The sequence below is a fragment of the Oncorhynchus tshawytscha genome, linkage group LG10, assembly GCF_018296145.1.
Source record: "Oncorhynchus tshawytscha isolate Ot180627B linkage group LG10, Otsh_v2.0, whole genome shotgun sequence".
Classification (NCBI taxonomy): Eukaryota; Metazoa; Chordata; class Actinopteri; order Salmoniformes; family Salmonidae; genus Oncorhynchus; species Oncorhynchus tshawytscha.
The window spans coordinates 8043884-8071413 of record NC_056438.1 but is presented as its reverse complement, the minus strand read 5'-3'; the positions used below and the strand labels follow the sequence as shown (position 1 = coordinate 8071413).

The window sequence follows — 27530 nt, the reverse complement described above, 5'->3', positions numbered from 1 at the left end:
GTGGAGGTTATATACAGGGGGCACCGGTACAGAGTCAGTGTGGAGGTTATATACAGGGGGCACCGGTCAGTGTGGAGGTTATATACAGGGGGCACCGGTACAGAGTCAGTGTGGAGGCTATATATACAGGGGCACCGGTACAGAGTCAGTGTGGAGGTTATATATACAGGGGGCACCGGTACCGAGTCAGTGTGGAGGTTATATATACAGGGGGCACCGGTACCGAGTCAGTGTGGAGGCTATATATCACAGGGGGCACCGGTACCGAGTCAGTGTGGAGGCTATATATACAGGGGGCACCGGTACAGAGTCAGTGTGGAGGTTATATACAGGGGGCACCGGGGGCACCGAGTCAGTGTGGAGGTTATATACAGGGGGCACCGGTACAGAGTCAGTGTGGAGGCTATATATACAGGGGGCACCGGTACAGAGTCAGTGTGAGGCTATATATACAGGGGGGGGCACCGGTACAGAGTCAGTGTGGAGGTTATATATACAGGGGGCACCGGTACAGAGTCAGTGTGGAGGTTATATACAGGGGGCACCGGTACAGAGTCAGTGTGGAGGTTATATACAGGGGGCACGGGTACCGAGTCAGTGTGGAGGTTATATACAGGGGGCACCGGTACAGAGTCAATGTGGAGGCTATATACAGGGGGTACCGGTACAGAGTCAATGTGGAGGCTATATACAGGGGGTACCGGTACAGAGTCAGTGTGGAGGCTATATATACAGGGGGCACCGGTACAGAGTCAATGTGGAGGCTATATACAGGGGGTACCGGTACAGAGTCAATGTGGAGGCTATATACAGGGGGTACCGGTACAGAGTCAGTGTGGAGGCTATATATACAGGGGGCACCGGTACAGAGTCAATGTGGAGGCTATATACAGGGGGTACCGGGGGCACCGAGTCAGTGTGGAGGTTATATACAGGGGGCAGAGTCAGTGTGGAGGCTATATACAGGGGGCACCGAGTCAGTGTGGAGGTTATATACAGGGGGCACCGGTACAGAGTCAGTGTGGAGGTTATATACAGGGGGCACCGGTACAGAGTCAGTGTGGAGGTTATATACAGGGGGCACCGGCACCGGTACAGGGGCAGTCAGTGTGGAGGTTATATACAGGGGGCACCGGTACAGGGGGCACCGAGTCAGTGTGGAGGTTATATACAGGGGGCACCGGTACAGAGTCAGTGTGGAGGTTATATACAGGGGGCACCGGTACAGAGTCAGTGTGGAGGTTATATACAGGGGGGTCACCGGTACACAGAGTCAGTGTGGAGGTTATATACAGGGGGCACCGGTACAGAGTCAGTGTGGAGGTTATATACAGGGGGCACCGGTACTGAGTCAGTGTGGAGGTTATATACAGGGGGCACCGGTACAGAGTCAGTGTGGAGGTTATATACAGGGGGCACCGGTACAGAGTCAGTGTGGAGGTTATATACAGGGGGCACCGGTACAGAGTCAGTGTGGAGGTTATATACAGGGGGCACCGGTACAGAGTCAGTGTGGAGGTTATATACAGGGGGCACCGGTACTGAGTCAGTGTGGAGGTTATATACAGGGGGCACCGGTACAGAGTCAGTGTGGAGGTTATATACAGGGGGGGCACCGGTACAGAGTCAGTGTGGAGGTTATATATACAGGGGGCACCGGTACCGAGTCAGTGTGGAGGTTATATATACAGGGGGCACCGGTACAGAGTCAGTGTGGAGGCTATATATACAGGGGGCACCGGTACCGAGTCAGTGTGGAGGTTATATATACAGGGGGCACCGGTACCGAGTCAGTGTGCAGGTTATATACAGGGGGCACCGGTACCGAGAGTCAGTGTGGAGGTTATATACAGGGGGCACCGGTATAGGTTATACAGGGGGCACAGGGGGCACCGGTACAGAGTCAGTGTGGAGGCTATATACAGGGGGCACCGGTACAGAGTCAGTGTGGAGGCTATATATACAGGGGGCACCGGTACAGAGTCAGTGTGGAGGTTATATATACAGGGGGCACCGGTACAGAGTCAGTGTGGAGGTTATATACAGGGGGGTACACCGGTACAGAGTCAGTGTGGAGGTTATATACAGGGGGCACGGGTACCGAGTCAGTGTGGAGGTTATATACAGGGGGCACCGGTACAGAGTCAATGTGGAGGCTATATACAGGGGGTACCGGTACAGAGTCAATGTGGAGGCTATATACAGGGGGTACCGGTACAGAGTCAGTGTGGAGGCTATATATACAGGGGGCACCGGTACAGAGTCAATGTGGAGGCTATATACAGGGGGTACCGGTACAGAGTCAATGTGGAGGCTATATACAGGGGGTACCGGTACAGAGTCAGTGTGGAGGCTATATATACAGGGGGCACCGGTACAGAGTCAATGTGGAGGCTATATACAGGGGGTACCGGTACAGAGTCAGTGTGGAGGTTATATACAGGGGGCACCGGTACAGAGTCAGTGTGGAGGTTATATACAGGGGCACCGGTACAGAGTCAATGTGGAGGTTATATACAGGGGGTACCGGTACAGAGTCAGTGTGGAGGCTATATATACAGGGGGGACCGGCACAGAGTCAGTGTGGAGGTTATATACAGGGGGCACCGGGTACAGAGTCAGTGTGGAGGTTATATACAGGGGGCACCGTGTGGACAGGGGTACCGTGTGGAGGTTATATACACAGGAGTCAGTGTGGAGGTTATATACAGGGGGCACCGGTGGAGGTTACAGAGTCAGTGTGGAGGTTATATACAGGGGGCACCGGCACAGAGTCAGTGTGGAGGTTATATACAGGGGGTACACCGGTACAGAGTCAGTGTGGAGGTTATATACAGGGGGCACCGGTACAGAGTCAGTGTGGAGGTTATATACAGGGGGCACCGGTACAGAGTCAGTGTGGAGGTTATATAGGGGGGGGCACCGGTACAGAGTCAGTGTGGAGGCTATATATACAGGGGGCATACCGGTACAGAGTCAGTGTGGAGGTTATATACAGGGGGCACCGGTACAGAGTCAGTGTGGAGGTTATATATACAGGGGGCACCGGTACAGAGTCAGTGTGGAGGCTATATATACAGGGGGCACCGGTACAGAGTCAGTGTGGAGGTTATATACAGGGGGGTGTGGAGGTTATCACACCGTGTGAGTCAGTGTGGAGGTTATATACAGGGGGCACGGTACAGAGTCAGTGTGGAGGTTATATACAGGGGGCACCGGTACAGAGTCAGTGTGGAGGTTATATACAGGGGGGGGGCACCGGTACAGAGTCAGTGTGGAGGCTATATATACAGGGGGCACCGGTACAGAGTCAGTGTGGAGGTTATATACAGGGGGCACCGGTACAGAGTCAGTGTGGAGGTTATATACAGGGGGCACCGGTACCGAGTCAGTGTGGAGGCTATATATACAGGGGGCACCGGTACAGAGTCAGTGTGGAGGTTATATATACAGGGGGCACCGGTACAGAGTCAGTGTGGAGGTTATATACAGGGGGCACCGGTACAGAGTCAGTGTGGAGGTTATATATACAGGGGGCACCGGTACAGAGTCAGTGTGGAGGCTATATATACAGGGGGCACCGGTACAGAGTCAGTGTGGAGGCTATATATACAGGGGGCACCGGTACAGAGTCAGTGTGGAGGTTATATATACAGGGGGGGGCACCGGTACAGAGTCAGTGTGGAGGTTATATACAGGGGGCACCGGTACAGAGTCAGTGTGGAGGTTATATACAGGGGGCACGGGTACCGAGTCAGTGTGGAGGTTATATACAGGGGGCACCGGTACAGAGTCAATGTGGAGGCTATATACAGGGGGCACCGGTACCGGTACAGAGTCAATGTGGAGGCTATATACAGGGGGCACCGGTACAGAGTCAGTGTGGAGGCTATATATACAGGGGGCACCGGTACAGAGTCAATGTGGAGGCTATATACAGGGGGTACCGGTACAGAGTCAATGTGGAGGCTATATACAGGGGGCACCGGTACAGAGTCAGTGTGGAGGCTATATATACAGGGGGCACCGGTACAGAGTCAATGTGGAGGCTATATACAGGGGGTACCGGTACCGAGTCAGTGTGGAGGTTATATACAGGGGGGTACACGGGGAGGTTACCGTCAGTGTGGAGGTTATATACAGGGGGCACCGGTACCGAGTCAGTGTGGAGGTTATATACAGGGGGCACCGGTACAGAGTCAGTGTGGAGGTTATATACAGGGGGCACCGGTACAGAGTCAGTGTGGAGGTTATATACAGGGGGCACCGGAGGCTACAGGGGTCAGAGTCAGTGTGAGGCTATATACAGGGGGCACCAGTGTGGAGGTTATATACAGAGTCAGTGTGGAGGTTATATACAGGGGGCACCGGTACAGAGTCAGTGTGGAGGTTATATACAGGGGGCACCGGCACACCGAGTCAGTGTGGAGGTTATATACAGGGGGCACCGGTACAGAGTCAGTGTGGAGGTTATATACAGGGGGGAGTCACCGGTACCGAGTCAGTGTGGAGGTTATATACAGGGGGCACCGGTACAGAGTCAGTGTGGAGGTTATATACAGGGGGCACCGGTACAGAGTCAGTGGGAGGTTATATACAGGGGGCACCGGTACAGAGTCAGTGTGGAGGTTATATACAGGGGGCACCGGTACAGAGTCAGTGTGGAGGTTATATACAGGGGGCACCGGTACAGAGTCAGTGTGGAGGTTATATACAGGGGGCACCGGTACAGAGTCAGTGTGGAGGTTATATACAGGGGGCACCGGTACAGAGTCAGTGTGGAGGTTATATACAGGGGGGTACAGGGGGCACCGGTACAGAGTCAGTGTGGAGGTTATATACAGGGGGCACCGGTACAGAGTCAGTGTGGAGGTTATATACAGGGGGTACAGAGTCACAGGGGGTACCGGTACAGAGTCAGTGTGGAGGTTATATACAGGGGGCACCGGTACAGAGTCAGTGTGGAGGTTATATACAGGGGGCACCGGTACAGAGTCAGTGTGGAGGTTATATACAGGGGGCACCGGTACAGAGTCAGTGTGGAGGTTATATATACAGGGGGCACCGGTACAGAGTCAGTGTGGAGGTTATATATACAGGGGGGAGGCTATATACACCGGTACAGAGTCAGTGTGGAGGCTTATATACAGGGGGCACCGGTACAGAGTCAGTGTGGAGGTTATATACAGGGGGCACCGAGTCACAGGGGGCACCGAGTCAGTGTGGAGGTTATATACAGGGGGCACCGGTACAGAGTCAGTGTGTGAGGTTATATACAGGGGGCACCGGTAGGTTATATATACAGGGGGCACCGGTACAGAGTCAGTGTGGAGGTTATATACAGGGGGCACCGGTACAGAGTCAGTGTGGAGGCTATATATACAGGGGGCACCGGTACAGAGTCAGTGTGGAGGCTATATATACAGGGGGCACCGGTACAGAGTCAGTGTGGAGGTTATATATACAGGGGGCACCGGTACAGAGTCAGTGTGGAGGTTATATACAGGGGGCACCGGTACCGAGTCAGTGTGGAGGTTATATACAGGGGGCACGGGTACAGAGTCAGTGTGGAGGTTATATACAGGGGGCACCGGTACAGAGTCAATGTGGAGGCTATATACAGGGGGCACCGGTACAGAGTCAATGTGGAGGCTATATACAGGGGGTACCGGTACAGAGTCAGTGTGGAGGCTATATATACAGGGGGCACCGGTACAGAGTCAATGTGGAGGCTATATACAGGGGGTACCGGGGGTACAGAGTCAATGTGGAGGCTATATACAGGGGGTACCGGTACAGAGTCAGTGTGGAGGCTATATACAGGGGGCACCGGTACAGAGTCAATGTGGAGGCTATATACAGGGGGTACCGGTACCGAGTCAGTGTGGAGGTTATATACAGGGGGCACCGGTACCGAGTCAGTGTGGAGGTTATATACAGGGGGCACCGGTACAGAGTCAATGTGGAGGTTATATACAGGGGGCACGGTACAGAGTCAGTGTGGAGGCTATATATACAGGGGGCACCGGTACGGAGTCAGTGTGGAGGTTATATACAGGGGGTACCGGGGGCACAGAGTCAGTGTGGAGGTTATATACAGGGGGCACCGGGGGCACAGAGTCAGTGTGGAGGTTATATACAGGGGGCACCGGGGAGTCAGTGTGGAGGTTATATACAGGGGGCAGTCAGTCAGTGTGGAGGTTATATACAGGGGGCACCGGTACAGAGTCAGTGTGGAGGTTATATACAGGGGGCACCGGTACGAGTCAGTGTGGAGGTTATATACAGGGGGGGGGCACCGGTACAGAGTCAGTGTGGAGGTTATATATACAGGGGGCACCGGTACAGAGTCAGTGTGGAGGTTATATACAGGGGGCACCGGTACAGAGTCAGTGTGGAGGTTATATATACAGGGGGCACCGGGGGCACAGAGTCAGTGTGGAGGTTATATACAGGGGGCACCGGTACAGAGTCAGTGTGGAGGCTATATATACAGGGGGGTTACCGGGGCACAGAGTCAGTGTGGAGGTTATATACAGGGGGCACCGGTACAGAGTCAGTGTGGAGGTTATATACAGGGGGCACCGGTACAGAGTCAGTGTGGAGGTTATATACAGGGGGCACCGGTACCGAGTCAGTGTGGAGGTTATATATACAGGGGGCACCGGTACCGAGTCAGTGTGGAGGCTATATATACAGGGGGCACCGGTACAGAGTCAGTGTGGAGGTTATATATACAGGGGGCACCGGTACCGAGTCAGTGTGGAGGTTATATATACAGGGGGCACCGGTACAGTCAGTGTGGAGGCTATATATACAGTGGGGCACCGGTACAGAGTCAGTGGGGCACCGGTACAGAGTCAGTGTGGAGGTTATATATACAGGGGGCACCGGTACAGAGTCAGTGTGGAGGTTATATACAGGGGCACCGGTACAGAGTCAGTGTGGAGGTTATATATACAGGGGGCACCGGGGGCACCGAGTCAGTGTGGAGGCTATATATACAGGGGGCACCGGTACAGAGTCAGTGTGGAGGCTATATACAGGGGGCACCGGTACAGAGTCAGTGTGGAGGTTATATATACAGGGGGCACCGGGGGCACCGGTACAGAGTCAGTGTGGAGGTTATATACAGGGGGCACCGGTCAGTGTGGAGAGTCAGTGTGGAGGTTATATACAGGGGGCACGGGTACAGAGTCAGTGTGGAGGTTATATACAGGGGGCACCGGTACAGAGTCAATGTGGAGGCTATATACAGGGGGTACCGGTACAGAGTCAATGTGGAGGCTATATACAGGGGGTACCGGTACAGAGTCAGTGTGGAGGCTATATATACAGGGGGCACCGGTACAGAGTCAATGTGGAGGCTATATACAGGGGGTACCGGTACAGAGTCAATGTGGAGGCTATATACAGGGGGTACCGGTACAGAGTCAGTGTGGAGGCTATATATACAGGGGGGGGGTACCGGTACAGAGTCAATGTGGAGGCTATATACAGGGGGCACCGGTACCGAGTCAGTGTGGAGGTTATATACAGGGGGCACGGGTACAGAGTCAGTGTGGAGGTTATATACAGGGGGCACCGGTACAGAGTCAGTGTGGAGGTTATATACAGGGGGCACCGGTGGACCGAGTCAGTGTGGAGGTTATATACAGGGGGCACCGGTACAGTCAGTGTGGAGGTTATATATACAGGGGGCACCGGTACCGAGTCAGTGTGGAGGTTATATACAGGGGGCACCGGTACAGAGTCAGTGTGGAGGTTATATACAGGGGGCACCGGTACCGAGTCAGTGTGGAGGTTATATACAGGGGGCACCGGTACAGAGTCAGTGTGGAGGTTATATACAGGGGGCACCGGTACCGAGTCAGTGTGGAGGTTATATACAGGGGGGGTACACCAGGGGGCACCGGTGAGTCAGTGTGGAGGTTATATACAGGGGGCACCGGTACAGAGTCAGTGTGGAGGTTATATACAGGGGCACCGGTACACGAGTCAGTGTGGAGGTTATATACAGGGGGCACCGGTACAGAGTCAGTGTGGAGGTTATATACAGGGGGCACCGGTACCGAGTCAGTGTGGAGGTTATATACAGGGGGTACCGGTACAGAGTCAGTGTGGAGGTTATATACAGGGGGCACCGGTACAGAGTCAGTGTGGAGGTTATATACAGGGGGAGGTTATATACACCGGTACCGAGTCAGTGTGGAGGTTATATATACAGGGGCACCGGTACCGAGTCAGTGTGGAGGTTATATACAGGGGGCACCGGTACAGAGTCAGTGTGGAGGCTATATATACAGGGGGCACCGGTACCGAGTCAGTGTGGAGGTTATATATACAGGGGCACCGGTACCGAGTCAGTGTGGAGGTTATATACAGGGGGCACCGGTACCGAGTCAGTGTGGAGGTTATATATACAGGGGGCACCGGTACCGGTAGTCAGTGTGGAGGCTATATATACAGGGGGGTACACCGGTACAGAGTCAGTGTGGAGGCTATATATACAGGGGGGTTATATACACCGGTACAGAGTCAGTGTGGAGGTTATATATACAGGGGCACCGGTACCGAGTCAGTGTGGAGGTTATATACAGGGGGCACCGGTACCGAGTCAGTGTGGAGGTTATATACAGGGGGCACGGGTACCGAGTCAGTGTGGAGGTTATATACAGGGGGCACCGGTACAGAGTCAATGTGGAGGCTATATATACAGGGGGTACCGGTACAGAGTCAATGTGGAGGCTATATACAGGGGGTACCGGTACAGAGTCAGTGTGGAGGCTATATATACAGGGGGCACCGGTACAGAGTCAATGTGGAGGCTATATATACAGGGGGCACCGGTACCGAGTCAGTGTGCAGGGGTACAGGTTAGTTGAGGTAATCTGTACCTGTAGGTGGGGGTGAAGTGATTATGCACACCTGTCTGGCCTGAATGCCAAGCGTCACGTCTGGAGGAAACCTGGCACCATCCCTACAGTGAAGCATGGTGGTGACAGCATCATGCTGTGGGGATGTCTCTGAATGTCTTGGAGTGGCCCAGTCAGAGCCCGGACTCGAACCCAATCGAAAATAGCTGTGCAACGATGCTCCCCATCCAACCAGACAGAGCTTGAGAGGATCTGCAGAGAGGAATGGGAGAAACTCCCCAAAATACAGGTGTGCCAAGCTTGTAGCGTCATACCCAAGAACACTCGAGGCTGTAATCGCTGCCAAAGGTGCTTCAGCAAAGTACTGAGTAAAGGGTCTGAACACTTATGTGAAGAATAAGGCTGTAACTTAACAAAATGTGAAAAAAAGTCAAGGGGTCTGAATACCTTCCGAATGCACTGCCCCACCCCTCACCAGAACAAACACACGGGAATAAAATAAAGGTGAATAGCGCCTCCCATACCTGTTCCTCGTGCGCCACTGTGGCGAAGCTCTTCCCCCTTTCCCCACTCATCAACTATTTATTTATCCTCTATACGTACTCCGCTGTCATTCTCTGCCATACACTAATATTACCCCTCCCCTTTCTAATATATTTTCTTACCCTTCTTCTCGTTCCCACCTCGAAGCGGAATGGAGAAAGCGAGAGGGAGTGTGTAAAAAAAGAAAGAAGAAACCGGTCGAACAGGTACTAGCCTGGCCCAGATCTAGTTTGTCACCGTTATTTCTGAGGCGCATGCGCGCTGCTACCTGTGCTTCCTGAATAAAGGAAAGAAAGGACTAGCCTACCTGTGTTGCCTCTGACAAACCTCTGAATTCACCGTGTTGTGTTGTGTGGCTGTGAATCGGAATACTTATCAGCGGTCTACCTGACAAACTCCGAGGATAGAACGTCGCCTGAAGTTACCGGCACACCTGAACAAGCGAACTCACCTGCAGAGACGCTACCGGGGCGGTTATCGTGGAGTGTGGGCTTGGAGAAAAACAACGGAGAAAAAGAGAAAGAAAACGGGATAGGTAGAAGGCAGAAACTACAGAGCTACAAAGTTTGTTGTTAAGGTGGAGAAGGAGGGAGGAGTACGCGAAGAAGGAGCGAGGGGAACAATCCACACGGTTTATTTATTTTTTTCCAGCGGGAAGTTTTTTTTTCTCACGAGTTTACCTAGAGTTTATTGATTAGAGGAAGGCGACAGATTAACCGTAAAAACCGACCATGCCGCGAGCCTTCCTTGTAAAGAAGGCGAGATACTCTCCCGGTAAGCGGAACTGGAGCGAGCTGCCAGACCACGAGCGCGGGTACGTCTATATCCCAGGTGAGGGTTGTGTTCCGTTAATAAACCATTTTGTTTCGGTGGAACATGAGCAGCAGCACACAGCGGCACCGAATAACGGGAAATCAGTGTTCAATGACACGATTGATAAATTGTTAGGCTTTAACTATAACGGTTTAACAAAAACTCAACCAGAATCCAAAAGTGTATGTAGGCTACGTTACAACAGTATCGGGGTGTAACGTTTTGGCATCATTTTTACACTGTCGTTGCAGGACATATTCCAGGATAGATCATAGGACTTCCAATACCATGTTTGTGGGTTTTATTGGTCTAGAGGTAAAGACACTGCATTGGAGCGAGTCAGGCCCAACTATAGTGCGTGTGGCATTGTTCCCCTGTGAGCCACAAAATAACCAGGACACCCGTTACAACTCCCACTGTCCGATCTCCAGACCCGAGTAGTTTCCTTGTAGGAGAGAGAGAGAGGGGGGTTAAAACAGGTTGCAGCACTGCCCCAATCTACCTCACCCATACGGCCTGTCATATCTCTTGTAAACCAAGACCCACTTGTTTCACTAAGCGCCGCGGTATAGACTGCATTGGTTGGCCTTATAGGCAGTCTATACCGCGGCGCTTCATGAAAAAATAGCATATTGGTTCGCAATAGATTTTTAGATGTAAGCCCTACTGTGTAGAACAGAAATGCCTTTAACTGCTTGACATGCAGACTAATATATATGTATATAAATACATATATATTTAGCCATAATCCACACAGTAGCCTAATACTTAACGTGACCGGTGTTTTACACGGAGGGACGTTTCACCTCTTCTTTTAACTAGACTAGATATGTCTCTCTTGAGTCACAGTACCGGTGGTCTTTTTGTTATTTCTTACGGGCTGTGGTATCAGATAACCGATAGCGGGCAGGAAGCCTAGCGGTTAATAGCGTTGGTGCAGTAACTGAAAGGTTGCTGGTTCGAGACGACTGGATGAAAAGTCTATCGACGTACCCTTTGAGCAAGGCACCAAACCCCAAATTGCTCCTGTAAATCGGTCTGTCTAAGAGCGCCTACTATAATGACTACAATGTCACCGCGTTCACCTAAGACCTCCTTCCCCCACCACAGCTACCTTTTAATCATTACCTTTTAGATCCTGTAAAAGTCTCTGGTACTGAAAACGATCGTTAGATTAGCACCCAACGGGAGACGTCACTTCCTGAACTAATACATTAAAAAAACAACAACATTAAAAACGCTTTAAGTAAGAAACAAACAGTATGGTTATGGGGTAGGCTTTTGTAAGATCTATGTTTTGTCGTTGTTGCTGATGTGTGTTTATTTGATAGTTATCAACAAATTGTCTAAGTTTTTAATATGTTTTTAAATGAAAACGATTGAAAACCAAGACTATTTCAAACTCCAAAGATATGAACGTTTAGGTTATTTGCCTGAAGAGCAAAAATCACCAGCAGTCGTCATGGTGACAACGCTATCAGCAGCACATCCCATAACCTAGTTATTACCCGGATGTGTGAAGTTACCTGCCCTGTGTTTCACTCCAACTACGGCGGGGATCCTTGTCCCTAACTAACAATGCTTCCATGGTGTGTAATCACATTATGTGTTTAGCATTAGGTTAGTTTTACACATTTCTCACCATCATTCTGAGCAAGATAATTGGACATTGAAACGCATGTGATTAGTAGCTATTCTATTATTTTTGTAGCTTCAACTAATACATAAATAAATAAAATGGCACAGGAGATATTTTTGTCTATGTTGAGAAGAGAGAAAAAAAACGATGCTAACAGTACCTGTGCACATTTGGGAAGAAGCATTCTTCATTGAGTGCGCTGGACGCGCCCCCGCCGTCTGGGTAATGTTTAGGAGGATGGTAAATGCTGGGTGAAATAGCGGACTAGGACTAGTACCCTCGTCTCCCAACACACAAGTCACACACCCTTAGCAAACACACCAAACCACTGTTCTTCTGTTGACTCTCTCTCTCTCTCTCCGTGGGAGGTTAAGATAGCACCTAGGCCGATTTGTTTGAATATCACCCTTTACATTGTCTTTGACTTCATCCTCCTCTGTGCTTGACACTTTTCATTAAACCGTTAGTTCAGCCTGTGCTCAGGGATAGACGTAACATAGTACACTTAAATTGGGGACACCAATTAGGATGATATTTTTTTGTATGGCATGTATTAAATTGTCGATGGCTATCATCCATTTGATGTGCAATACTTACATTTTGCAAATTTGTAACATAATGTATGATATGTTACAAATTCCAATTTGTTGTGGCTAACTTTGGCTAGGTGGCTAACTTTGGCTAGGTGGCTAACTTTGGCTAGGTGGCTAACTTTGGCTAGGTGGCTAACTTTGGCTAGGTGGCTAACTTTGGCTAAACTTTGGCTAGGTGGCTAACTTTGGCTAGGTGGCTAACTTTGGCTAGGTGGCTAACTTTGGCTAGGTGGCTAACTTTGGCTAGGTGGCTAACTTTGGCTAGGTGGCTAACTTTGGCTAGGTGGCTAACTTTGGCTAGGTGGCTAACTTTGGCTAGGTGGCTAACTTTGGCTAGGTTAGGAGTTATAGTTTGGGGTTAAGGTTAGGGGCTATGGGTTAGGTTAGATTAAAGGGTTAGGGTTAGAGGAAGGGTTAGCTAACATGCTAAAGAGTTGCAAACTAACTAAAAAGTTGTAAGTAGTAGAAAAGTTGTCCGTGATGAGATTTGAAAACACAGCCTTTGAGTTATACCAGCCTACTTTAGTTTTGGCTTAAGTAACCTTTTTGTCTTCTGTAGCCATACCAGACGTTAAATATTATACTCATTTGAGTGTCCAGGATTTACGTTGACTCTATTACGTCTCGTCCAGGGGTGTGCAACCCTGTTCGTGGAGGGCCGCAGGTACTGCAGGATTTTGTTCCACACCTGACCAATTAAACTAATTGATTTGTTCAGTGACTGCCTTCAACACACCGACGCCACTCCAGAAACAGGGATACCCACCCCTGGTCTAGTCTATGAGAACAGGCTGATTAGTTTCAGACTGTTTGATAACATGAATTAGCTTTTCAAAGATGAGACTGAACCAAGGTTTCAAATATCCGTGTTATAATATCTGGTTATATGGATCATTGTTTGCCTGGAGGTGCGCTTGACGCTGGAGTCAGGGAAGGGAGGGGTGAGCAAACAGCTCGTTAACAATTTGTGTGTGTGTGTGTGTGTGTATTGTTTGAAGTGAAATAAATATGACTTCAGTTGAGAAATTAAATTAAAACCAACTTCATTCTGTCCCAGTATGACACTGGGAATAGGTGGAACCTGCTCCCTCAGATTAAACTGTTAAATTAAAACCAACTTCATTCTGTCCCAATATGACACTGGGAATAGGTGAATGGTTTTATCATAATTATTTATAAAACAATATCTGTCAGCTGTATTTTGAGGAGGGAGCACACAGACTGAACCAGGCAAAGAGTTACCCAAACGTCCCGTCCCGCTAAGGATGCTGTGGAGATGTTTTTCAGCGTCAGGGACTGGGAGACTAGTCAGGATCGAGGGGAAAGATGAACAGAGCAAAGTACAGAGAGATACTCGGTGAAAACCTGATCCAGAGGGCTCAGGATCTCAGACTGGGGCGAAGGTTCACCTTCCAACAGGATAGTGACCCTAAGCACACAGCCAAGACAACGCAGGAGTTGCTTCGGGACAAGTCTCTGAATGTCCTTGAGTGGCCCAGCCAGAGCCCGGACTTGAACACGATCAAACATCTCTGGAGAGACCTGAAAATAGCTGTGCAGCGACGCTCCCCATCCAACCTGACCGAGCTTGAGAGGATCTGCAGAGAAGAATGAGAGAAACTCCCCAAATACAGGTGTGCCAAGCTTGTAGCATCATACCAAAGAAGACTCAAGGCTGTAATCGCTGCCAAAGGTGTTTCAACGAAGTACTGAGTAAAGGGTCTGAATACTTATGTAAATGTGATATTTAATTTTTTTAAATGTTTAATACATTTTCAAAAATGTCAAACTTCTTTCTGCTTTGTCATTATGGGGCATTGTGATGTCATTATGGGGCATTGTGATGTCATTATGGGGCATTGTGATGTCATTATGGGGCATTGTTTGAAGATTGAGGGGGAAAATAACTATTTAATCCATTTTAGAATAAGGCTGTAACGTAACAAAATGTGGTTTGTATATTCAATGGACCACCAAGAAGCCATTTCAAGCTATAAATCAAGTTTGAATTGTTATCTTGTCTAACTATCTTAGCTGGCAAGGTTAATAGACTTTAGAAAAGCAGCCAACAACTACATGTACTGAATAAGACTCACATTCCTTTAAATCTTTTACCCAGATTTTAGCAGAGATGCCCCTCAGGGTTTTTAGTTGACACCCCTGATTATGAGCCACACAAAACAACGGGACCTCACGCAATGCTTTGATTTACGAGTTATCCGATTGGCTCCTGTCCTGTTATAGAATCAACAGATTCAATTGTGTGATCAACTGACATTTATAGAACACACACACACATACGTCTCTACACTTACTGACTGGAGGGGTGTCTGTACTGCCTGGAGGGGTGTCTGTACTGCCTGGAGGGGTGTCTGTACTGCCTGGAGGGGTGTCTGTACTGCCTGGAGGGGTGTGTGTGTACTGCCTGGAGGTGTGTGTGTGTGTACTGCCTGGAGGTGTGTGTGTGTACTGCCTAGAGGTGTGTGTGTGTGTACTGCCTGGAGGGGTGTGTGTGTGTTTGAGGAGTTTACAGCAGGAACCTGTGTCTCTGGACTGGCCGGTCAGACTGGTCCAACGGTAACTATAGTGTGTGTGAGGCACAAGACAATGCCTTTAAACACACACACACACACACACACACACACACAAGTCCCCCCCCACGTGTGTGTGTGTGACCATATTGTAGGTTATATTCTATCTTTTCTCCTCTCTTGTTCCAGTGTCTGCATTCCCCTTATTGGAGGAGACTGAAGCCAGCCCAGCAGAGACCGCTCTCTGCCTCTCCACGACGACACGCTACGAGTTCACCAAACGCACGGATTCCCTCCTGCGTGACGAGCACAGCGTGATGACCCCGAGAGCGGAGCTGCCCTCGTGCACGTTGCTGGGTCGGGGGTTAGAGGTCAAGAGGAGGGCACAGAGCAGCACCTACGTCCGCTCCAAAATCAAGGTGGGTGACTGAGGCATCATGGGGAATGTAGTCTTTTTTTGTGTGTTGTCATCGTGTTTGTTGTTCTGGGAATATAAAACCCCCAATCATCTCTTAACTTGTTTTTTTCCCCTGTCTGTCTTTCTCTGTTTCTTCTATAGGTGACTACAGGTGAGCTACCCAGTGAGATTCCAATACCTCCCCAGCCTGCCGTCCCCGAAATCACCACCACACCTGTTGCCTTGACGACGTCCGCTACTGCCCCGGTCTCCACAGTAACGAAGTCAGGGACAGGTGCTCAGGCATCGTTCGTGTGCCAGGTATGTCAAATAACCTCCTCTCTCACCATTTCCCATCTCTCCCTCCGTATCTAATCCCCGCTCTCCACTCCCTCCATGTCTAATCCCCCTCTCTCCACTCCCTCCATGTCTATCCCCCTCTCTCCACTCCCTCCATGTCTAATCCCCCTCTCTCCACTCCCTCCATGTCTAATCCCCCTCTCTCCACTCCCTCCATGTCTAATCCCCCCTCTCTCCACTCCCTCCATGTCTAATCCCCCCTCTCTCCACTCCCTCCATGTCTAATCCCCCCTCTCTCCACTCCCTCCATGTCTAATCCCCCTCTCTCCACTCCCTCCATGTCTAATCCCCCCTCTCTCTCCACTCCCTCCATGTCTAATCCCCCTCTCTCCACTCCCTCCATGTCTAATCCCCCTCTCTCCACTCCCTCCATGTCTAATCCCCCTCTCTCCACTCCCTCCATGTCTAATCCCCCTCTCTCCTCCCTCCATGTCTAATCCCCCTCTCTCCTCCCTCCATGTCTAATCCCCCTCTCTCCTCTCCCTCCATGTCTAATCCCCCCTCTCTCCACTCCCTCCATGTCTAATCCCCCTCTCTCCTCTCCCTCCATGTCTAATCCCCCTCTCTCCACTCCCTCCATGTCTAATCCCCCCTCTCTCCTCTCCCTCCATGTCTAATCCCCCTCTCTCCACTCCCTCCATGTCTAATCCCCCCTCTCTCTACTCCCTCCATGTCTAATCCCCCTCTCTCCACTCCCTCCATGTCTAATCCCCCTCTCTCCACTCCCTCCATGTCTAATCCCCCTCCTCTCCACTCCCTCCTCTCCACATCCCCCTCTCCCTCCATGTCTCATCCCCCCCTCTCCACTCCCTCCATGTCTCATCCCCCTCTCTCCACTCCCTCCATGTCTCATCCCCCTCTCTCCACTCCCTCCATGTCTAATCCCCCTCTCCACTCCCTCCATGTCTAATCCCCCTCTCTCCACTCCCTCCATGTCTAATACCCCTCCTCTCCACTCCCTCCTCTCCACATCCCCCTCTCCCTCCATGTCTCATCCCCCTCTCTCCACTCCCTCCATGTCTAATCCCCCTCTCCACTCCCTTTCCATGTCTAATACCCCTCCTCTCCACTCCCTCCTCTCCACTCCCTCCTCTCCACATCCCCCTCTCCCTCCATGTCTAATACCCCTCCTCTCCACTCCCTCCTCTCCACATCCCCCTCTCCCTCCATGTCTCATCCCCCTCTTTCCACTCCCTCCATGTCTAATCCCCCCTCTCTCCACTCCCTCCATGTCTCATCCCCCTCTCTCCACTCCCTCCATGTCTAATCCCCGTCTCTCTCTCTACTCCCTCCATGTCTAATCCCCGTCTCTCTCCACTCCCTCCATGTCTAATCCCCCTCTCTCCACTCCCTCCATGTCTAATCCCCCCTCTCTCTACTCCCTCCATGTCTAATCCCCCTCTCTCTACTCCCTCCATGTCTAATCCCCCCTCTCTCCACTCCCTCCATGTCTAATCCCCCTCTCTCCACTCCCTCCATGTCTAATCCCCGTCTCTCTCTCCACTCCCTCCATGTCTAATCCCCGTCTCTCTCTCTACTCCCTCCATGTCTAATCCCCGTCTCTCTCTCTCCTGTTCCTCCCTAACCCATCAGGTGTGTCAGAAGGTGTTCCTGTACCAGAGGATGTTGAACCGACACCTGAAGTGTCACAGTGATACTAAGAGACACCTGTGTAACCACTGTGGTAAAGGATTCAACGACACCTTCGACCTGAAGAGACACGTCAGAACACACACAGGTAGGACACACACACACACACACACAGGTAGGTAGGACACACACACAGGTAGGACACACACACACACACACACACAGGTAGGTAGGACACGGACACACACACACACACACAGGTAGGACACACACACACACACACAGGTAGGACACACACACACACACACACACACAGGTAGGACACACACACACACACACACACAGGTAGGACACACACACAGGTAGGACACACACACACACACACACAGGTAGGACACACACACACACACAGGTAGGACACACACACACACACACAGGTAGGACACACACACACAGGTAGGACACACACACACACAGGTAGGACACACACACACACAGGTAGGACACACACACACACACACACACACGGGTAGGACACACACAGGCACACGGACAGAGACCCCTGTAGACCCCTCAGCCCACCCCTCACTAGACCCCTCAGCCCACCCCTCACTAGACCCCTCCCCTCACCCACCCCTCACTAAACCCCTCACTATACCCCTCAGCCCACCCCCCACACTAGACCCCTCCAGCCCACCCCTCACTAGACCCCTCAGCCCACCCCTCACTATACCCCCATCACTAACCCCTCAGCCCACCCCATCACTAACCCCTCAGCCCACCCTCTAATCCCTCTCTCCCTCCATCTCTAATCCCTCTCTCCCTCCATCTCTAATCCCTCTCTCCCTCCATCTCTAATCCCTCTCTCCCTCCATCTCTAATCCCTCTCTCCCTCCATCTCTAATCCCTCTCTCCCTCCATCTCTAATCCCTCTCTCCCTCCATCTCTAATCCCTCTCCATCTCTAATCCCTCCATCTCTAATCCCTCTCTCCCTCCATCTCTAATCCCTCTCTCCCTCCATCTCTAATCCCTCTCTCCCTCCATCTCTAATCCCTCTCTCCCTCCATCTCTAATCCCTCTCTCCCTCCATCTCTAATCCCTCTCTCCCTGCATCTCTAATCCCTCTCTCCCTGCATCTCTAATCCCTCTCTCCCTGCATCTCTAATCCCTCTCTCCCTGCATCTCTAATCCCTCTCTCCCTCCATCTCTAATCCCTCTCTCCCTCCATCTCTAATCCCTCTCTCCCTCCATCTCTAATCCCTCTCTCCCTCCATCTCTAATCCCTCTCTCCCTCCATCTCTAATCCTTCTCTCCCTCCATCTCTAATCCCTCTCTCCCTCCATCTCTAATCCCTCTCTCCCTGCATCTCTAATCCCTCTCTCCCTGCATCTCTAATCCCTCTCCCTCTAGGAGTGCGTCCCTACAAGTGCTCTCTGTGTGACAAGGCCTTCACCCAGCGCTGCTCTCTAGAGTCTCACATGAAGAAGATCCACAGTGTGACCCTGCAGTACGCCTATAAAGAGAGACGCAACAAACTCTACGTCTGTGAGGAGTGTGGCCACACCGCCCCTTCCCAGGATGCACTGCTCAAACACTACCACGCCCTCCACCCCAACTCCGCCTTCCTGAGGGCGAAGGGTGGGAGAGGGGAGGGGGGTGAGGAGTCAATGCCCGGGTCGCCGCTTTCGAACAGTCAATATAGTGATGATACTACAGGATCAGGGGGGCAGTAGAGGGAGGGAGGGAGGGATGAGGAGAGGGAGTTGCGTTTTTTGACAAAACCATCTACAGGGTCGTATTCATTAGGGCATGTAAAGTAATGTATTCATGACAATTTAACGTTTCCTATTGGACAGATGCAAGGTCGTCTCTCCCTGTTTCAGGCCATTTACTTCGGTTTCGTGCCTAATGAACACGACCCAGGTAAATGAAATCTAACTAGTGGCAACGTGTGAGATTAGGATTGAGATTATGTCTAGTTTGAGATTGTTATGGTTCTTATCAAGAAAAACATATATATTATGCAGTAAAGGGTTTAATATTTATTTTGTTATAAATTGAATATGTGTGTGTTATTATGAATTTGATTGATAAAAAGAGACTGTTTGTTTGTTTTTGGGTTTACACTTCTGAAAAGGGAAAATGGTATACTGTAGGAAATCTTTTGCACAACTACATTACCCTATACTACAGTAAGGTGTTGTCACTACATTACCCTATACTACAGTAAGGTGTTGTCACTACATTACCCTATACTACTGTACGGTGAATGTCACTACATTACCCTATACTACTGTACGGTGAATGTCACTACATTACCCTATACTACTGTACGGTGATGTCACTACATTACCCTATACTACTGTACGGTGATGTCACTACATTACCCTATACTACTGTACGGTGATGTCGCTACATTACCCTATACTACTGTACGGTGATGTCGCTACATTACCCTATACTACTGTACGGTGATGTCGCTACATTACCCTATACTACTGTACGGTGATGTCGCTACATTACCCTATACTACTGTACGGTGATGTCGCTACATTACCCTATACTACTGTACGGTGATGTCGCTACATTACCCTATACTACTGTACGGTGATGTTGCTACATTACCCTATACTACTACTGCAAAGGTTGGGGGCAATTCCAGTCAATTCAGGAAGTATTCCAATGCTTTTCAATGAGCAACATTTGGAATCGGAATTTGGGTTGCCTTTGAATAAATAATAACAATAATAATTTATTTATCTTGTATAGCACTTTTCATAACCGAAAATAATCTCAAAACGCATAAAAAGAAAACCAAACAACAAATTTTAAAATAGAGATGGTGGAGAGACTGAATGTCTCTGTTTGACTTGGGATGAAAGGCTGGGAGTTGAGGCCGTTTGGATTGGAAAGGCAGTGTCGCTCCAGAGGAGGGGACCTCGACGATACAGAGACAGGAGGGGACCTCGACGATACAGAGACAGGAGGGGACCTCGACGATACAGAGACAGGAGGGGACCTCGACGATACAGAGACAGGAGGGGACCTCGAGGAGGGGGGGACCTCGACGATACAGAGACAGGAGGGGGGACCTCGACGATACAGAGACAGGAGGGGACCTCGACGATACAGAGACAGGAGGGGACCTCGACGATACAGAGACAGGAGGGGACCTCGACGATACAGAGAGAAACAAAGACCTGCTTCTCCAACGCTCCTCCTCCACAGGACCTCCACCACAGCACCCTCTCCTCCTCCACAGGACCCGCTCCTCCACCACAGGACCCGCTCCTCCTCCACAGGACCTCCACCACAGGACCCTCTCCTCCTCCACAGGACCCGCTCCTCCACCACAGGACCCGCTCCTCTGTAGGTGCTGGACCTCTGTAGGTACTGGACTTCTGGACCTCTTTAGGTACTGGACCTCTGTAGGTACTGCACCTCCATTGCCGAACATGTAGCACCCACCTGTGTGATGCCACAGCTTCTGAAAGGTGCAATTTGAATTGACTGGTATTTAAATGGAATTGATCCCAACCCTGTGTTCTATAACCGTAACTGCTGTTTAAAGACCGAGACTGTGAGACAAAGTGCCAGTCGTGTTTACATTCATATCCAATAGGACTTGGAAGGGATATAACGTCTGTGGAAGAGATTACTGCTAGCATACTGGAAAAGCACAGTTAGTTTATTCTATCCTGGTCCCAGATCTGTTTTGTGCTGTGTAGCCAACTCCTGTTGCATTTGACAAGACAACACAAGCAGATCTAGAACCAGGCTAAGATTGTTGTAGGTGTAGTATAGGATTTAGACTGATTCTTGGGTTACAAAGAACTCCACTATAAAACACTGTTGTTTTTCTGTAAGTAGCGTTTGTTGTAGGTTTTCATATGTTTGATGTGCGGTTTTCTGTTTGTTGTATGTGGCATTGTTATTAGAGATTGGGAATCTGCATTGTGTGTGTGTGTGTTTCTACTGTCTAAGTGCCTGACTACTCATAAGCTAAAGAGAACCAAAATGGCGATCTGCTTTCTGCACTGCTGAGATCACAATGATCGTTTCTATCACTGTATAATGGAGAGAGAGAGAGAGAGAGAGACCGAGGTGTTTTCTATAGGTATGGTCAGGTCTGCCATTATTACCCCCCTTGATACAGATGAGCAAAATAATTCTATACAAAAGACTAATTCTGAGCGATATTGCCTGCTCAACAAAATGGGGAAATGGTATATATTTTTATTTTTTTATATCAATACAATTGCTCAGCGAAAGAGAACTATATTTTCATGTCATCTGACCATAGCACCGCCTGGTGTTTCCACCGCCTGGTGTTTGCTAAACGGCATAGGAACCGGTGCTTTGGTCAGATGACCTGTAAATAGAGCTCCTCAACGCACAACAGAGGTGGGTTTGGCGTTGAGGAACAGAAGCAGGAACGAACCTCCGTACCTACTGTAAAATATGGGGGTGGATGTTTTGATGTTATGGGGCTGTTTTGTTTCCACTGATCATGGGACACTTGTTTAAGGTCAACGGCATCAGGAACTGTATCCAGTACCAGGACAGTGTGTGTGTGTGGATGATAATGACCCCCAGGACATTGTGTGTGTGTGTGTGTGTGTGTGTGTGTGTGTGTGTGTGTGTGTGTGTGTGTGTGTGATGATAATGATCCCCAGGACGAATCGAACCTTTACACACACATCTAGATGCTGCAATGGTCACCTCAGTCCCCGGACTTTTGATTCTGTGTGGAGGAATGGATTAAGATCCCTACCAACGTGTTCTCCAGTCACATAAAACATTTTAGAAATGGGCTCAGTGGTGGGGTTTCTTTTTGTATGTATTTCCTGTTCAACAAAATCTCATTCTCTGAGCAATTGTTTTGTTATAAAATAGTATAATTTGCACCCTTTTTTTTTTTTTGCATGAAATATATCTCAGTATTTTACATTGTTTTATTTATACAATATTTTTTTTTGCTTATCTTTATCCAGGGTGCCAATAAATATGGACCTGGTTGTATCTGGGGTTTTGTTTTTGGGTTTAATCACACTAAAAATGTAACTTGTTGTATCAAATTGTTCTATTTAGTTGTGTACTGTATAAAAAAAACCACTACTGCATTTGTTGGTTGTTGCTGTGGTTGTTGCTGTGGTTGTTGCTGTGGTTGTCTACGGCCAGTAAAACAGTGAGATTTGAAAATGTTTCTTTCTTTCTAAGACTTTCCTTACCATGTTGCAAAGCTTGACTTGCTGTCGGTTAACGCCAAAAGATTGTTTTGCTGGTGTGGTGGGTTGTGGATGCTGTCTGTGTGTTCAGGCGGTGTTTTTATATGACAATCATGGTGACACTTATTACTCAATATTAAATCTATTTCCTGGGATGTATAAAATACTGTGTATCTGTAGTTCAATCACTTTAGTTTTTTATTCCGTTTAAATGAATAGAAAATCAGAGCTGGATGTGTGTGTGTGTGTGTGTGTGTGTGTGTGTGTGTGTGTGTGTAGGGGGGTGAGAGACAGATTACACAGACCCACAAAGAATTTGAAAACAGATCCAATTTTGAGAAACTCCCATGTCTACTGGGTGACAAACACCATTGTAAATACAACCCATATTTATGTTTAATTATTTTCCCTTGTGTACTTTTGTAACTATTTGCACATCATTATGTAGCCAAGTAGCCTAGTGGTTAGAGCGTTGGGCTAGTAACACAAAGATTGCTAGATCAAACCCCCGAGCTGACAAGGTACAAATCTGTCGTTCTGCCCCTGTTAACCCACTGTTCCTAGACCAATTAACACTGTTCCTAGACCAGTTAACACTGTTCCTAGACCTGTTAACCCACTGTTCCTAGACCAGTTAACCCACTGTTCCTAGACCAGTTAACCCACTGTTCCTAGACCAGTTAACCCACTGTTCCTAGACCAGTTAACACTGTTCCTAGACCAGTTAACACTGTCCCTAGACCAGTTAACACACTGTCCCCTAGACCAGTTAACCCACTGTTCCTAGACCAATTAACACTGTTCCTAGACCAGTTAACACACTGTTCCTAGACCAGTTAACACACTGTTCCTAGACCAATTAACACTGTCCCTAGACCAATTAACACTGTTCCTAGACCAGTTAACACTGTTCCTAGACCAGTTAACCCACTGTTCCTAGACCTGTTAACCCACTGTTCCTAGACCAGTTAACCCACTGTTCCTAGACCAGTTAACCCACTGTTCCTAGACCAGTTAACACTGTTCCTAGACCAGTTAACACTGTCCCTAGACCAGTTAACACTGTCCCTAGACCAGTTAACACACTGTTCCTAGACCAGTTAACCCACTGTTCCTAGACCAGTTAACCCACTGTTCCTAGACCAGTTAACACACTGTTCCTAGACCAATTAACACTGTTCCTAGACCAATTAACACTGTTCCTAGACCAGTTAACACACTGTTCCTAGACCAGTTAACACACTGTTCCTAGACCAATTAACACTGTCCCTAGACCAATTAACACTGTTCCTAGACCAGTTAACACACTGTCCCTAGACCAGTTAACCCACTGTTCCTAGACCAGTTAACCCACTGTCCTAGACCAGTTAACACTGTTCCTAGACCAGTTAACCCACTGTTCCTAGACCAGTTAACCCACTGTTCCTAGACCAGTTAACCCACTGTCCCTAGACCAGTTAACCCACTGTCCCTAGACCAGTTAACCCTAGACCAGTCCTGTTCCTAGACCAGTTAACACTGTTCCTAGACCAGTTAACCCACTGTTCCTAGACCAGTTAACCCACTGTTCCTAGACCAGTTAACCCACTGTTCCTAGACCAGTTAACCCACTGTTCCTAGACCAGTTAACCCACTGTCAATGACACTGACTCTACTCCAGCCACTTTAATAATGGGAATTGATGGGAAATGATGTAAATATATCACTAGCCACTTTAAACAATGCTACCTTGAATAATGTAGGGTAAGTAACATTATATATCTCATATGCATACGTAGATACTGTACTCTATATCATCGACTGCATCCTTATGTAATACATGTATCACTAGCCACTTTAACTATGCCACTTGGTTTACATACTCATCTCATATGTATATACTGTACTCGATATCATCTACCGTATCTTGCCTATGCTGCTCTGTACCATCACTCATTCATATATCCTTATGTACATATTCTTTATCCCCTTACACTGTGTATAAGACAGTAGTTTTTTTTTTTTGAATTGTTAGTTAGATTACTTGTTCGTTATTACTGCATTGTCGGAACTAGAAGCACAAGCATTTCGCTACACTCGCATTAACATCTGCTAACCATGTGTATGTGACAAATAAAATTTGATTTGATTTGTTCCTAGACCAGTTAACACTGTTCCTAGACCTGTTAACCCACTGTTCCTAGACCAGTTAACACTGTCCCTAGACCAGTTAACACTGTCCCTAGACCAGTTAACCCACTGTCCCTAGATCAGTTAACCCACTGTTCCTAGACCAGTTAACCCACTGTTCCTAGACCAGTTAACCCACTGTTCCTAGACCAGTTAACCCACTGTTCCTAGACCAGTTAACCCACTGTTCCTAGACCAGTTAACCCACTGTTCCTAGACCAGTTAACCCACTGTCAATGACACTGACTCTACTCCAGCCACTTTAATAATGGGAATTGATGGGAAATGATGTAAATATATCACTAGCCACTTTAAACAATGCTACCTTGAATAATGTAGGGTAAGTAACATTATATATCTCATATGCATACGTAGATACTGTACTCTATATCATCGACTGCATCCTTATGTAATACATGTATCACTAGCCACTTTAACTATGCCACTTGGTTTACATACTCATCTCATATGTATATACTGTACTCGATATCATCTACCGTATCTTGCCTATGCTGCTCTGTACCATCACTCATTCATATATCCTTATGTACATATTCTTTATCCCCTTACACTGTGTATAAGACAGTAGTTTTTTTTGTTGGAATTGTTAGTTAGATTACTTGTTCGTTATTACCGCATTGTCGGAACTAGAAGCACAAGCATTTCGCTACACTCGCATTAACATCTGCTAACCATGTGTATGTGACAAATAAAATTTGATTTGATTTGTTCCTAGACCAGTTAACACTGTTCCTAGACCTGTTAACCCACTGTTCCTAGACCAGTTAACACTGTTCCTAGACCAGTTAACACTGTCCCTAGACCAGTTAACACTGTCCCTAGACCAGTTAACCCACTGTCCCTAGACCAGTTAACCCACTGTTCCTAGACCAGTTAACCCACTGTCCCTAGACCAGTTAACCCACTGTCCCTAGACCAGTTAACCCACTGTCCCTAGACCAGTTAACACTGTCCCTAGACCAGTTAACACTGTTCCTAGACCTGTTAACCCACTGTTCCTAGACCAGTTAACACTGTTCCTAGACCAGTTAACACTGTTCCTAGACCAGTTAACCCACTGTTCCTAGACCAGTTAACCCACTGGTCCTAGACCAGTTAACCCACTGGTCCTAGACCAGTTAACCCACTGGTCCTAGACCAGTTAACCCACTGTTCCTAGACCAGTTAACCCACTGTTCCTAGACCAGTTAACCCACTGTTCCTAGACCTGTTAACCCACTGTTCCTAGACCTGTTAACCCACTGTTCCTAGACCAGTTAACCCACTGTTCCTAGACCACTTAACCCACTGGTCCTAGACCAGTTAACCCACTGGTCCTAGACCAGTTAACCCACTGGTCCTAGACCAGTTAACCCACTGTTCCTAGACCAGTTAACACTGTTCCTAGACCAGTTAACACTGTTCCTAGACCATCATTGAAAATAAGAATTTGTTCTTAACTGACTTGCCTAGTTAAATATACACTGTATATAATATGATATGTCTATTGTTTTGGAATTTTGGTGAGTGTAATGTTTAATGTTCATTTTGAATTGTTTATTTCACTTTCTTTGGCAATGTAAACATGTTTCCTATGCTAATAAAGCCCTTTGAATTTAATGAGAGAGAGAGAGAGAGAGACACACACACACACGGTACACGGGAGCCTGATTTGGGGAAAACCATTGCATCAAAAGTTCTATTTATCTGGAAATCTTTGGGCTACACATTTGTAGGCTAATATATAACAAACAATGGCAATGTTAAAAGTCACAAGCATATTTACTGAGTTAACATTTCATAATACTGATTTGAAAATGAGCACGTAAACCACCTGTGCTTCAGTTATTGCAAATATTTTTTCTTTAAATAACAATTGGTTCTGCACTTTAGGCTTCCTACCTCGCGTTTAAAAAAATAAAAAATTATTTTGTGCATGTAGCTTCATTGTGGCATTTTGTATTTTTTTTTTACTAACTACATCGTTGACTTTCATCTTTCTTTACTTGATACAAGATACAGCTTTAACTTTCTTTTAAAAAAGTTGTAATTGTCGCGGACGGACGGCGCTGAAACGCGTCAGACGTTTTGTTCCTGTCACGTGACCCGTTGACCAGGAAGGCGGCAGGTTGCGTGGTGGAAACACAACCTAACAATCTAAAGGTACTTCTTTTTTTTTTTTTTTAATGCAACTATTAATAATAATAGAAAAACAGATCTGACTTGACATGATGTGTATTCATCCAACGCGCTGTTTTAAATATTGTCCGAGCAGACAGTGACTGGAGATGGTTAGCCTGCTAACGTTAGCCTGCCAACTTCAGTGTGTAAACTAGTTTATCTTCTAACAGCTGTTAAACACAAGTTATTGCGGCAAATGTACCGTTACTTTAATGTTCTTCTAGTTTAGTTGTGTAAACTATTTAATAAACAATATTAATAAAATAATCTTAAAATTATTATATATATTTTTTTGTATTCACAGGGTTTTGTATAAAGTTAGCACATGCGCAAAACGTTTAGAAAACGGGAAAAGGTTTGCTGGCCGCGGAGCAAATCAACAACACTCCGCATGTCTTTATTTATTTCTCTCTCTCTCTCTCTCTCTCTCTCTCTCTCTCTCTCCCAGTACCATTAGCCATGTGGCTGGACTAGAGGCTCAGTGATGCCAGCTGCAGAGCATGTCCGTCTGGGTAGGAAGCGCACCCTGCCCCCGTGCCCCAACCCCTCTTCCTCCAGTGGCTGTCAGAGCTCCGGGACCAGGCGGCAGAGAAGGGACAGAAGACCCAG

The 27530-nt window shown here is 48.2% G+C and overlaps 3 protein-coding genes across 3 annotated transcripts in view; 2 read left to right on the top strand and 1 right to left on the bottom strand.

Moving 5' to 3' along the window:
- The window catches only part of LOC112259691 (gastrula zinc finger protein XlCGF57.1), a 1127091-nt gene that overhangs the window by 387688 nt on the left and 711873 nt on the right, over positions 1 to 27530 (bottom strand). The gene's annotated exons all lie outside the window — the stretch shown is intronic.
- Positions 9701 to 19462, top strand: ovol1a (ovo-like zinc finger 1a). Its single transcript, XM_042329440.1, has 5 exons — positions 9701 to 10250; positions 15185 to 15414; positions 15555 to 15713; positions 17346 to 17490; positions 18754 to 19462. Exons 1-5 carry the CDS (start codon positions 10151 to 10153, stop codon positions 19074 to 19076), a joined length of 957 nt encoding a protein of 318 aa, XP_042185374.1. The 5' UTR covers positions 9701 to 10150; the 3' UTR covers positions 19077 to 19462.
- mus81 (MUS81 structure-specific endonuclease subunit) overlaps positions 27264 to 27530 on the top strand; it is a 32441-nt gene continuing 32174 nt past the window's right edge. The window contains 2 exon segments of the mRNA XM_042329405.1: positions 27264 to 27466; positions 27469 to 27530. The exon segment at positions 27469 to 27530 is cut by the window's right edge and continues 15 nt beyond it. Of these exon segments, the coding sequence (XP_042185339.1) occupies positions 27406 to 27466; positions 27469 to 27530 (123 nt within the window). The 5' untranslated portion in view covers positions 27264 to 27405.